At 45.2% G+C, this 14,059-nt stretch overlaps 1 protein-coding gene across 2 annotated transcripts in view; it reads left to right on the forward strand.

Annotated features, from left to right (window-relative positions):
- The window catches only part of TTC8 (tetratricopeptide repeat domain 8), a 108,859-nt gene that overhangs the window by 31,731 nt on the left and 63,069 nt on the right, over positions 1–14,059 (forward strand). For both annotated transcript variants that reach the window (XM_069637957.1, XM_069637958.1), the window contains 3 exons: positions 6,534–6,597; positions 10,458–10,617; positions 12,230–12,319. In XM_069637957.1, the coding sequence (XP_069494058.1) occupies positions 6,534–6,597; positions 10,458–10,617; positions 12,230–12,319 (314 nt within the window). The remainder of the gene's footprint in view (positions 1–6,533; positions 6,598–10,457; positions 10,618–12,229; positions 12,320–14,059) is intronic.

Genomic DNA, 14,059 nt, shown 5'->3' on the forward strand with positions numbered 1-14,059 from the left:
ATTCCTCTACTCCCTCCCACCCCTACACCCCCCACACATCCCGCCAATGGAAATATACAGAAATTCGCTTTAGTGATAGCTATTACTGACAATGCCACAAAGTTGTCCAGCACCTCCTAAATATTGTGCTAGTTTGTCTTCCGGGCTACGCACATATAATGAATGGCATGTTGTTGGCGTATAACGAGACCACATGTACTCAATTCACCAAGAGCCATGTGTCCCTAAACTACTTTCTCAAGAACACTGCAAGGGGCTCTATGGCTAAGATATACCGGATGAGGGACAGCGGGCATCCCGGCTTTGTGCCCCGTTTGTATGTGCAACCATCTAGATACATATGCGCCTGTCAGTACACTCGTAACTGGAGTCGAATGGAGCATCCAAACCCACATCATAAATCCCTCTCCTATCCCAAATCATCTCACATGGAGGCATGCAACCACTCCCACCCTACTGAAATAAATCCCTTAATCGCATCCAGTGCCACCACTGCACAACCCTCTGACCACGATTGCTTTCTTTCTATGACTGCATGTAGCCTCCTTAGTTTTCAGATGCCGCTCTTTCAGCGACATATCCCATCTGGTCCGGATTGGATCGATGCTCCAATCACCCTCTTGAGTCTTTCCACTAGGACCACTGTGAGGATTTCACTATCTTGGTTGATTAAGGATATCGGCTGATAGGATTCACAATACCGCCCCCCTTTCCCTGATTTCAGCATTGGGACAATAATAATCTCTTCCATGCTGAGGGGTAGTCGTCCCCCCTCATGTGCCTCCTCCAAGGTCTGCAGCAGCCTCACAGCGTCCTCCTCATTAACTTCTTTATAAACTCAGCGGCTAGGCCGTCTCACCCTGGCGTCTTGCCCCTGGGCAATGCCCCAATCACTGCACTTAGTTCCTCTATCGTAAGTGGTGCTTAGGGTGGGTAGCCCTATCTCTGCCTGTGTTTTCATGATTACCTGCCCCTTATCTACCCCTTCTGCCCGATATAAATCCTGGTGAATTTCCAGACAAATGTGTTGATTTCCTTCTGCGGCCTCCATAGTTCCCTTCCACGTCGCCCTCCCATGGATATGCTATCTCCACTCGCTTGATTGCTGCCTCTGCTTACCCTAACGTCCACACTATCTCCCTCCGAACCCCCCCCTGCTTTTGCAATGGCAGCTCCCCATATCGCCACCTTGAAAGCGTCCTATAAAGTCCCCCGGCTACTGACACTCCCCTTGTTGATACAGAAATAATCTACTTGTTCCACCATGTTATCTCGGAATCCTGTAGAGCCTCTGCTCTCCACCTCCTCATTGCACGGGGTAGTTCGACTGCAAATCACCCATTCTACAATTAGAGGAGAGTGATCAGAGAGCGTCCTGCCCTCATATGAGGCTCCCACAAATTCCCCAAGCTGAACTGCGCCTGTGAAAAAATAGTGTATAAACCCTATGCACTCTGGAGTAGTATGAAAATTCCCTCTTGGTGCCCATCAACCATCGCCAGACCTCCCGCAACTATAACCCTACCAGCCCTTGTTTGTTTGAGAGCAACGTATTTTGGACATGAGGACATTCACCATATAGGTATTGAACTAAGCTCTTTCACTCCTTGTAACTAAAGGTTGCAGATATGAATCCTGCAAACCAGTGCTCCCCTTCCACGCAGACTTTCAGAACCTGCGAGCTCAGACTCCCAGCGTTTCTCCACCTGCAGGAATCACTAGTACAGATTTCAGAGGTATATGGCTAGGGATCAGGCCCTAATCCCGTTGGATCTATGTGATCACGACGCGGCCGAAAATACTGCATCTGAGAATACAAAATACAAATACGGCAGCATACGGTTATCACATAGATTGAATTTACGGCATCGGAGATGTTCGAAATATTGTATTTCCGTAACCTGAGGGGTTACTGTTTCGCCGCCGAGCATGGCCGCTGCCTAGAAGAGGGCTCCGCACTGCAATGAATAATCCTGCTTCCCAATGGACTAAAGAACAGTGTGGAAAGTGTGTGTACATATCACTTACTGACGGTGTGTCTTGACCTGTGGTACAGCTCTGACTCTGGCTTAGCCCTATTGGGAATCTCGATGCTGTGTACGGCCTAGAGAGGGTGAGTGTTTCAAACTTCTTCCTCTCTGCATCGACTGCTCAATAGATCAGAGTTTTCCAATGTAAGGAACGGAATTATCTTGGATTTTCAGGAGACCTCTCATTAATATTCATAAGATTCATTTGCATACAATGTTTAAAAATGTATGCAAATGTCTTCTCATTAATATCAATGAGGAATATCATGAAAATCCATGAGGGTTCCGTCCCTCGAGGCCTGGAGTTGGACAACCCTGCTATGGATGGACTACCCGTATGCCACCCCCACCAAATGTCTCCCCACTGATCGCTCCCAAAATTGTCCTCCTGCCATCCTTCATGCCAACACCCACCTCAACCTTTGCCCCTGCCAACCATGTGCAGTTCCTTACTTTCACTCTTTCTCCCTCCTTGCTCTATATCACTATCACCCTATCCGCAGATATCAAAATCCAACCCAATATCCTTGTATTTAAGATCGCTCTCCCTTTAAGGGTACCCTGCGCTGTCACAGCACATCACCCCTCATCTTGCTTGGCGATATATATAAAAAACAGCAGATATACTATTAAACGATGGCCCCCATACTGCTGTGCCTTGCAAGCAGGGTCGGACTGGCCCATAACGTGCTCTCTGGCACCAATGAAAAAGTGGCCCACAGTTGCAAATGGTATTCATTCCTTTTGTGACAGACTGTTTGAATAGTAACCAAGGGGGAGTTTTTTGATCAAATGCGATGCGATTTGTATTTGTATTTTTTATTTGTAATGCGCCAGTAACTCGCGAGTTTCGGGGCGGAGAAACATGGACACGAAGACAAACAAAAAAGGGACGAGACAGTTCCTAATGAAATCAAAGGTTTAGTGGGTCAAGGAAGGCGAGGTCAATTAAAGAGATACGTTTTCACTAACTTATGAAAGCGTAAGTAGTTGGGTTCTTTCCTTATATGGACTGGTAGATCGTTCCAGATACGTGCTGAAGGATTTTCCCAGTCCAGACCTACGTTTGTGTGGCATCACTGCGATCCTGTTTTGATCCGAGGATCTTAAGGCGCGGCTTGGTACATAAGGACGTATTTTAGATTTTAGATAGCCTGGTGCCTTCCCGTGGATGCATCTGTGGGCTATTGTAAGCGCCTTGAAGTGGGTTCTACTCTCCACTTTGAGCCAGTGTAATTCCTTCCTGGATTTACTGATGTGGTCTGATTTAGATTTGCCTTTGATTATCCTAACTGCGTTATTTTGGATAATCTGAGACGCCTGTATGCTTTTTTTGTTGGCTCCTAGCATAAGTGCGTTCCGATAGTCTAAACGAGAGAGGATGGTTGCTCTGGCCACTGTGGCGCAGTTGTTCTCTGAAAGGTACTGTCAAATGGCTCTGAGGAGTCTCGGGTAATAATTGCATGTTTTTTTTATGTACTGAGTCTGGGCTTCTGCTCCTAGGGATGCTTCCATCATCATGCCCAGGGTTTTTACCTTCTCGAGTACTTTGATGTTGACGTCTTTGATCTTAAAGTTTGAGTAGTCATGGGACAGTGAGTTTCTGGCTTGGGTGGATCCGAAAACCATCAACTCGGTTTTGCTGCCGTTCAAACATATCCAGTTGGAGTCCATCCATTGTTCTATGATGTTATAAATTCTGATTAGATTGTCAGGTGTCCAGTCATAATGTCGAATACAATAATATCGAAAGTCAAAATGTCGAAAAAAAAATGTCCAAAATAAAAATGTCGAATTACAAAAATGTCGAATTTTTTTCGATTTTTTTTCGAAATTAATGTTTAAATAAATAATTATATTTTATAAAACATATTTTTTTTAAATGGTTAAAGGTATATCCATGGTGAGCGGGGGGGATGGGGAGGAGGGGGGGGTTGGGGTAGGGGTTTGGGATGGGTTTTTTTAATAATTAATTATTTAATTAATGTTTTATTAAATACTTATTTAAGGTATATCCATGGGGGGTGTTGGGGGGGATGGGGAGGAGTGGAGGGTTGGGGTAGGGGTTTGGGATGGGGGGTTTGGGGGGGACCCCCCCAATAAAAAACGTTAGTATATGTGATATTTTACATAGTTATTTTAACATTGGTTTTTCGATTTTTTTTCGACATTTTATTTTCGAATTAATGACTTTTTCTATTATATGTATGTGTTTTCGACATTTTTGAATTCGACATTTTTTTTTCAACATTTTTGTAATTCGACATTATTTTTTCGATATTATGACTATAAACCGATTGTCAGTTTTATGGTCCCGCTAAGTTCCAGCACCAGCTGCGTATCATCTGCATAGTTGGTAAAGAATATATCTGCATGATCTAAAATGTAGCATAAGTATCTAATGTAGAGGTTGAACAGCAGTGGGGACATGCTGGCTCCATGAGGAACCCCGCAGAGGATCTCCCGTTCCATGGAGAATTTGTCTCCCCAATGGACTCGAGATGTCCTTTTTTTTTTTAGAAAAGACCTTATCCATGTTTTTGCCGCTTGTGAGCAGTTTGTTTTTGCCGCTTGTGCATTTTAAAGAATATGTATTCAGCAACACTGGTTAAAACTACCTGGGGCATCATTTCACCAAAATGCCTGGGGTAGCGGAAGTGACACCAGGCGACCCTTGGCCTCTGACGACATCACACGAAGGGATATCATTTGACCCCACCGTGAAGTGACATCACGGGAAGTGATGGAACGCAACCTTTCACCCCTTGACAAAACATCAAGGCATCACATAGCATTGTTCCTAAGTACACTAACAACAATATTGTTATGATATCACTATAATGTGAGAATGGATCACATTATGTATCATTCATATCAGTGTGTATAGGCGCTCATATTACCAAATTACTGTGAATGCAAGCAGACGTCCAAGGCCAAATAATAATGATGTGTTTATATAGCACTTATCTACGTAGTCTGACACCCCTATACCTATAAAACACCGAGGCCTGCTGGGGAGTTCTAGGGGTGCTTCTAGTGGTGTGGGTGACGTGATTACACCGAGGCCTGCTGGGGAGTTCCTAGGGATGCTTCTAGTGGTGTGGGTGGCGTGATTACACCGAGGCCTGCTGGGGAGTTCCTAGGGATGCTTCTAGTGGTGTGGGTGGCGTGATTACACCGAGGCCTGCTGGGGAGTTCTAGGGGTGCTTCTAGTGGTGTGGGTGGCGTGATTACACCGAGGCCTGCTGGGGAGTTCCTAGGGGTGCTTCTAGTGGTGTGGGTGGCGTGATTACACCGAGGCCTGCTGGGGAGTTCCTAGGGGTGCTTCTAGTGGTGTGGGTGGCGTGATTACACCGAGGCCTGCTGGGGAGTTCCTAGGGGTGCTTCTAGTGGTGTGGGTGGCGTGATTACACCGAGGCCTGCTGGGGAGTTCCTAGGGATGCTTCTAGTGGTGTGGGTGGCGTGATTACACGAGGCCTGCTGGGGAGTTCCTAGGGGTGCTTCTAGTGGTGTGGGTGGCGTGATTTGTCTTGGCCGGAGGCTGGGCTCTTCTTGGTTGGAGTTAATCTGCATATTCCAGCCTGTCTCGCCTTCTCAAAATCGGCTGCAGCAGGTCCATTGTCATTGTAGGAGAAGTAGGCATGGGGGCTTTAGGCTCAGCAGGGGTGTAGTGTCTGTTTGCCAGTTTACTTGCAAGTCTACTTTGGGCATTCTAGCCCTTTTTCTGAACCGATTGCTGTGCGTGTGTATTATTTAAATGGGTTTGCCATCTCATGGCTGCTTCAAAGCGCTTGACGTTTAACATTAATGTGAAATGACAACACAAAACAAGACATTACGCAACCTAACTAGCTAGTGTAACGAAACCAGCATCATTTCTAAAAAATAAATCGTGAAAACGCACAATTAGCAAAACACCCTTTTAAAGAAAGATTTCATTTTGATTACAAGATCGCGATATGAAAGGGAGAATTTCAATCAGAAAAACACAAGGGTGGACTTTTATGTGTGTATGTACGTGTTTTAGTGTGTGTGTTTAAGGGGAGCATCCACCTGAAATCAAAAGCACGATTTAAACTTCACCTTTCCAGCCGAGATGTATTTGCACAGTATGTCCCCACAACTTAAACATGACTTGACGCAGCATAGCATAGCATACCATACCACACCTAAGAGAGCACAGCGTTTCAAAGCAAGTGCATAGCCAAGATGCATAGCGAGTACAGTGAAAACATGCGGTAGCATAGCAGCGAATGCCTCCGATTTGACTTCTAGTGGGTGCCGCACACACCTGGCTCCAGACTGTGCTCCTCTGGGGGTGGACTGGCACAATGAGAATATAGCGCCTTAGAGTGTGCGGTGCATGATCTAGCGCCGCAAAATTAATTAAACTAGAAGGCCTACTGTATGTGCGAGCACACCTTTCAAATGTTTGGTCAAATCTGTATATATTGTCAATGGTTAACTCCAATGAAATTCATGTTGTTACTTTTCTTTTTGTAGGCCCTGGCACTTCCTTAAAGCTTCCTGTAAGCAGCCAGTCTGGTGGACCCAGTCCAGCTGTGAGGTAGGAGTACTGGCCTTGTGATACTCCGCTCTCACGTGATCCATGCTGTGTGGAAATGACAGTTTCTGTAGTCCGGCGCCAGTATTACTGGTCAGTTGCATGTCTCCCAGTTATGTTTCATCAAAAGACATTAGGCTAATTGGTGTGAAATATGTTGGACTTCATTCGCCTAAATTAGTGAGTCACGGTAAAACGATTGTGATCTATCTGCTTTGAACTGTGTAACGTGTAAAGAAAATGCAAATCGCATTCTAATAATGTAAATGTGTTGTGCTGTTCTGTACAAAGTAATTGAAACGATATTGCAGTTCAAGTTGGAAATAGAACACTGATTTGTCTTTGATGGAAGGGATTCAGACGAGCACTACTATGAGGTTTGGCGGAGGGAGGGGTACTGCATTCATGTTGAACTGTCATAGGCTCGATCCCCTTTAATCATCTAAAGCCCAACTAAATCCAGTGTGGGTGGGACAGTCTATGGCGGCTGTACAGGGCCTGTCTGATTGGCTGGGTGCCATTTCGTGTGATTGGTGCGGCTGTCTTAGGCCAGTCCATGAGTTCATGTGTTTTTGGGAAAAGCCGGTGTGTTCCTTCAATCTGTACCTAATTTCTTGGAACACTGCTGTTGACAATAAGCTGCACCTGAGGGCCTGCTGTGGCCTTACCAGCTGGATCCAGACTCCTTTGTTCTTGCTTGCAGTTCCTTCTATGCTGGTGGAAACCCATCCTGGGCTCTTCCTTCGATTCCCTTAATCCTCCTTGATGGCCAAAGTGCCCGTTCATTTGCAGGGGGTTTCCTTTTGCTGTGTGGACTCTGTGTAAAATCCTTCTGGACTGAGTGCCTGGAGGTGGAGTCTACTTGGCCTGCATGTTGAGGACAGGGGAGGGGGCCGAGGGTTGTCGCTGCTGCTCCACCTCACCCTCCGTGTTTGGATGTCCTGGGTCGCCTCCTGCCAGTGCCCTGTTGTGGTATTGTTTCTTGCTTGCTGACTGTCTTTTCTTGAGGTATCCTGGAACCTTCGTTGGGTTTCTACGTCCTCCTGTCTCCTTTTTGGCTGTTGGGGCTTTGGCCTCATGGGTCGCTCTTGGTATCCTATTTAGTGCTCCTTTGCATCGTCTGGATCTTCTCTGGGTCGTTATGGACCTGGGCCTGGTCTCTATTTCTCATTGATGTCTGCTCCCTTGTCATGTCCTTGGTATGCCTCATTCTACAACCCCCGCCATCACCTGGTATTCCATCGGCCCTTAATCGTCACGTATTTTAAAGGCACACCACCCACGGATTGCCTTCGTCATATGTAAACTGATCTGATGGACGTTATTTTTGTTTGAAATTACATCCGTGTTGTTCAATAAACAAACAAACAAACTGTGCTCTGTGTATAATGAATGAGAAATAAAAATGTTGACTGGTACCATGATCTGGAGGGGACTTGCAGTTGATGGTTTTGGGGAACCTTGGAGATTAAATGTAACTTCTTCCAATATTCTATAGTGAATCCTTTTTCTCATTATGGACCTTAATATATTGATTTTTTACCGTATGATATGTCATTTATAATGCACATGTACACGTGTTTCTAGGCACGACAAGACAAGGAGGGTGAAATGCAGCCAGGGTAGCTCAGCTCTGGGTAAGTGCAAGGAGGCAGGGGACTGTGGGGTAAACAGTTACAGCCGATAAGTGCACAGTAGGCCTGGAGGCAGTGCAGGGGAGCAGATCATGTAGGAACCTGGTGCCCAGTAGACTCTGAGGGTCTTGAACTTGATGCTTGCAGCCACTGAGAAACAGTGTAGAGATGGCAGAGCTGGAGAGATACGTCCCTGGGCTTGAGGCCAAGGACACGTCTTGTAGTCCTGCTCTGGATTAGTTGCAGAGGGCAGAGAGTAGAGGAAGGCAGATTGAGAAAGATGTTCTTGCAGTAGTCCAGCCTAGAGAGAACCAGGGCTCTGGAGACAGTGAGCTTCTGGAGTAAAGGGAGAAATGGTAGAATACCTCTGAGGCGGTGCAGCTGGCAGTGGGCTTTCTTGGCATGGTCCGTGATGTGAGGAGAGAAGGAGAGAGTGGAGTCGAAGATGACACCAAGGCTTTTAGTCTCACAGGAAGGCAAAGGAAGAGGGCCCAAGGAGGGCGGCCAGAGAGAGGGAAAGCAGGAGCAGGGACCCCAATCAGAAGGATCCTCATCTTACTGGCATTAAAACGGAGATCATTGGAGGCGCACCAATCCTGAATAGCGTTAAACAGTCACGAATGAGCGCTAGATAGGAGAAGGCTGAGGGGAGCCTATAAGAGTGCTAAGTGTCATTAGCATAACACTGAAAGTTAGAGCAGAAGGTAGAGATCAGGTGGACCAAAGGGGCCAAGTAGACATTGAAGAGCCAGGGTGAGAGGATAGAGCCCTGGGGAACACCACATGCGAAGAGAGAGGTGGTGGAGAGAGGAGGACCTGGGGAGGTCAGTCCATGAGGAAGGCGGTCAACCACTCCAGGGCCTGATCCATGATGCCCAGGTTCTCATGGAGTTGTTTGATCAGGATGGTGGGATTGACCATGTCAAGGGCAGAGAAAAGGCTAGAGTCAAGATTAGTGAGAAGATCTTCATGGTGTTCAGGAGAGCAGTTTCCCTGCCTCTGGCTGCTCTGAAGCCAGACTGATGGTCATGGAGACAACCAACAGATTCAGTGGTGAACATAAACTGGGAGATGGCCAGCTTTTCCCTGGAGTTTTCCCAGGAAAGTGATGGAGATCGGGTAATAGTTTGCCAGACAGGTAGGATCGGCAGAAGGCTTTTTAAGGAGTGGGTGCACAAGGGAGTGCTTGAGGAAAGAGGGGAAGGATCCAGTGGCGAAAGAATGATTGTAGAAATCAGCCAAGACTGGAGCGAGGGTGTCAATGTGTGGCCCTTGATGGATCTGGAGGAGCAGATAAGTACCTGTTTGGACCACACTTTCATAGATCAGACTTGTCTAGAAACATTGTCAGGTGTTGGAGAGAAAGAGGAGAAAGGCAGAGGATAGGGAGAGGCGGCCAGAGGGGGGCCGGGAGAGGGAGGACAGGATGTCATTAGTTTTAGTGGTGAAGTGAGAAGCCTGAGCCGTACAGAGGGCCTGGGAGGGAACAAGAGACGTGGAGACTGCATAAGGATTGGCCAGCTCCTTGCAGATTTTAAAGAGTTCGGCAAGTTGCTAGAGGCCATAGAGACGCACGCGGGCTTGGATGTGGACTCTCTTCTTGGACAGGGCACAGAGTCTGTATTGCCTTTGGAGCAGGCGGCAGGCCAGTTTGTCAGAGGATGTGCCCAAAACCCTCCACTTCCTCTCAGCCACCCTGCACTTCCGTTTCAGGGCAGCTAGGTCAGAGTCATACCAGGAGTTGCACTTGGAGGTAGGCTTCAGACGGATTCTCATGACCGGGTCAATGACGTCCAGAGTGTTGGAGATGGAAAGATGAAGGTTAGAGAGGGCTGTGTCAGAGTGTGAGTCACCCGTAGTGCAGGCATCAGAGGAGCAGAGAAAGTAGCGGCAAAGGCATCCACTGACACACGCTTCATGGGTCGAATGTTGGTCTTCATTTAATAAGATCCACAAATAAGAGAGAATGAAATGATGAATAGGTAACATGTTGCGTGTCCCACAGCCACGTTCCAGTTTTCGTTTGATAAAGTCCTCCAACAATATTAAAAATAAAGTGCCCAATATGTGTGTCAAAACTAGTACACGGAACGAATTTTAGAACGTGTGTGCAGTTTTATGCATGGCCATATTGTTGATGCATGGTAGATTTTGCTGTGAGAAAACACTGCTACTCTCTTCTTGGAGTAAATTTACATCCTTCCATTCTGGATTGTTTCACTCCTTCAGGCCGGTCACCCAGTCTGGAAGACCACTTACTGGGTTTGTACGTCCAAGTACCCAGTCAGGCCGACCAGGTACGATGGAGCAAGCCATAAGGACTCCAAGAACAGCCCACACTGCTCGGCCTGTTACAAGCGCTTCTGGAAGATACGTCCGACTTGGGACGGTACAGTAGCTGATATGAAATCATAAATTACACTTTTTTAAATCAAACTGTGCCTCTTACTAACTACATTTCTCCCTTTCTGTTATGCAAGAAGTTAGATTTCTCTTTTCTTTTCAAGGGATTCTAAAGCTATTTAGGATTCGAAGCAAAAACATGTTTTATCTGAAGACACCAACACATGCGGAACAAAGATTGTTTTGCACATCATTTTTCAAGTTATGTGTATTTGTGGCTTTTTGTTTTGTCATCTAGCTTGTTTTTTTGTTTTCTTTGTTGGCAGGATGGTGTTGTCTCGTTTTTCTTTGTTACTGCTTATGTTTTCTTATGCTTCTCTTTGCTGGAACCAACTTGCTCGACCTGTTCTGCACTCACTAATTGGTAGCAATTGATCCAAATGATGAATTGATGCTTGGACAATGCGTTGGCTAAAGATGCTTTGTACATATGGCCACCTACCTGTTTGATCTTCCCCTGCAGAGACTGGTTGCTTGTAATGTATCCTGTTTTTACTGTCACAAACTTTCTAGTCCTTTTCTCTCTTGGTCTCCCCTTTTTGGTCTCCCCTTTCAGAAACAGTTCGCCAACATTTGCCAAGTACCGAAAAGCAGTGGGATCTGCTAGGCTAAGATATCATTTTGTCTGCTTTCTGAAATGTCCACTCAAGCTTCAATTTCAAGTGATCAGTAGCTGAGAATTTCTTGCTTCATGTATATGATACGTTTGATATCGTTGCCATGGCACTTGTGTAGAACTTTCTGAACTTAACTGGTTTCCCAAACGGAAAATCAAATGTTTGGAAAGGGCGACTCACGTTCAGGATATTGTGTCTTTAAACATTTAAAAAACTTAAAGATAGTCCGAAAAGGTATGGGAATGACAAATCATTCTACTGGTGTTTAGGATTTATTCCGTAATGCCGACAGCCTAGATGTGTTTTGACCTGTGGTCGTTCTCGAGGCTTATTTCCGGTTATTAGTGTGTCTTGACCTTATTAGACTTTGTTGTCCTTTTTGAGAAAAGTTTAGCTGAGTGATGTGATTATAGTAGGACGTCTGAGATCAGAAAATGTTTCTCAGCCGCAAATTACAGCCAGCGTCTGAGTCAGTTTGGAACTGCCTGACAGTATTCTATTCTTCAAATTCGGTGCGGAACGATTGTTAGAAGGATTCTATTTCACCTATAATGGGCAGAAGGTGTGTATGGGGCTCAATCCCTCGAACGTTATTAGGCGCTGCACGAGAACGACCACGAGGTCGAAACACGTGTCGGCTGTCGACATTACGGAATAAATCCTAAATACCAGTATAATGACTACCTTTTAAGTTTTTTAAATGTTTAAAGGCACAATATCCTGAGCACAAGTCGCCCTTCCCAAACATTTGACTTTTCTTTACAATTCTCAAACCCCATTGGGTGGGTTTGGGGGACAGGGTGTTTGCTGCCGGCCTAGAACAGTTATAGTTCTCTAATTCAAAGTGGTGATTAGCGCACAGATCCTATATCGAACCTATAGAATTTACGGTTTCCCAAACAGGGCGGCTGTTTTGAAGAGGGGATCTGAAGTTCTCTGACATACGATTTGTTGCTTACGTTCATCATTGCTTTTCCACAGGCCTCTATGCTCACAAATCCGGATGGACCCTTTATTAATATTTCAAGATTGAATCTGGGAAAATATGCACAAAAACCCAACTTAGCAAAGGTATGTTTGCATCCATCTGTTCACCTTTAACCTCTGTTGGCATACATTTGCATGAAGACATTGAGTGGCCCTGCCCTGTTTACATGCAGCATTCAATTTCGTCCGGATGCAACATTGATAACTTCTGCATCCCCCTTTTTATTGTGTATGAAGACTTTGCCTCAAGGGCTTTTACTCTTGGTTAAAGTCAAAGTTTTATGTTAAACCATAAAAACATTGTAGTATAAGATAACTTGTATTTGAAAGCACATTATAACACAGAAATGTGAATAATAAAACGTTATAAAATATAATTACACAGATCACATTGTTTAAGGGGAAACGTTCCACATCACTTGAAAAAATATGAAAGAGAATGTAAAAGCACATTCTCTATAATGAGAGAGAAACTGGAGGGCAAAGGTCTAAGAGTTACCCAGGACGTCTTCAATTTTTCAATATTTTTAAGGAACTATTTGAAATCCTCTCAAATAGCCCCAAAGCCAGAATGTGTTTACCCTGTTGATCAAGAGAGGACTGCTATTATTTTTCAGTGTTTTTAAGATCATTTGTTTGCCAACATTAGACCTTCGTAATGGCCCAAAGATGATAATAATTTAAGCATTTTAGCCAGGATACAGTAGCACGATATATTTTCTCGCTGCCACTGAAGATCTAATGGGACACTCTTCAGTGTAAAAGAACATTCGATAAATCCCTTGTGGCACCTGAGAGAATAGCAATAGAATTATCTTGGTCCCCAATAATTAGCCTTTTGAATGGCTTATGTGCAAAAACAGTTTAAAGCTATTTTTTCTAACCTAATGTTGGGTTGCAAAACCTTTTTTATGCTTGCACAGGATACCAATATAATTAGAGATGTGGGGTCATCTTTTGAGTAGCAACTAAAACAAGATGCTATGGTGTTATTAATGTAAATGTTGCTTTAAAAAAAGTTTGTAGAAAACCTTACATATTGTTGTGCAATTAAATATTTTGTAAAATGGATGCCATGTATTAAATGACTTTTCCTGCAGGTCAATGCGTCATTGTGCTATTTAGATGGTTATACGAGTATTCTTTAATGCTTAAACTTGGTTATTACAGCCGCTCCCAACATTGCAGACCTTTGTTAGAGAAAGCACTCGGGCAGCCCATTCTCCTGTGCATTGAAACCGATATCGCCTCATTATTATGTCGGCCCGCCGCCCCAAGGAGATCAGAAAGGGGAGAAGCTGGCTGTCAGCATCCACATGTTCTCGGGAGGATAGTTTAGGGGCAACATGATCGCCTTGGAAGCAAGACAACGCAGAGCAACACAGATTGGATCCCCGGGTCCACGCTTAGAAACCTCTGGTATCGTATCATATTACATCTGCCTTATTCAGTTCCTCAGTGTGATATGCTGGTGCCTGTCAGACCTGGCCCTAGCAGTGCACCGCGTAATCGGTGGCATTTCCATTTGATAACAAGGTCCAGAACAGGATTTTAACCCCACCGGCCAACGCGGGAGCTCTATAAGGGTAAACAAAATGCCCAAAGGAAGAGAGGGGTCAGCAGTGGTTGCTAATTCCAAAAATTGAAAGGAAACTCATGCCACTCCATGCCCATAGAGCAGGTTGAGAGACTTCAAGGGCAGCTGAGACAGAGTCTGGAAGAGTCCCAGTCCCAATATGAGAGACGTTACTTATCAAAGGCACCATACAAGTGCCGCAAAAAGAGCTGGGCGGTGGCAGTCTGCAAGGTGATCTTGTACAGGAA

This window comes from Ambystoma mexicanum, chromosome 14, assembly GCF_040938575.1.
Source record: "Ambystoma mexicanum isolate Mex_15411 chromosome 14, UKY_AmexF1_1, whole genome shotgun sequence".
NCBI lineage: Eukaryota > Metazoa > Chordata > Amphibia > Caudata > Ambystomatidae > Ambystoma > Ambystoma mexicanum.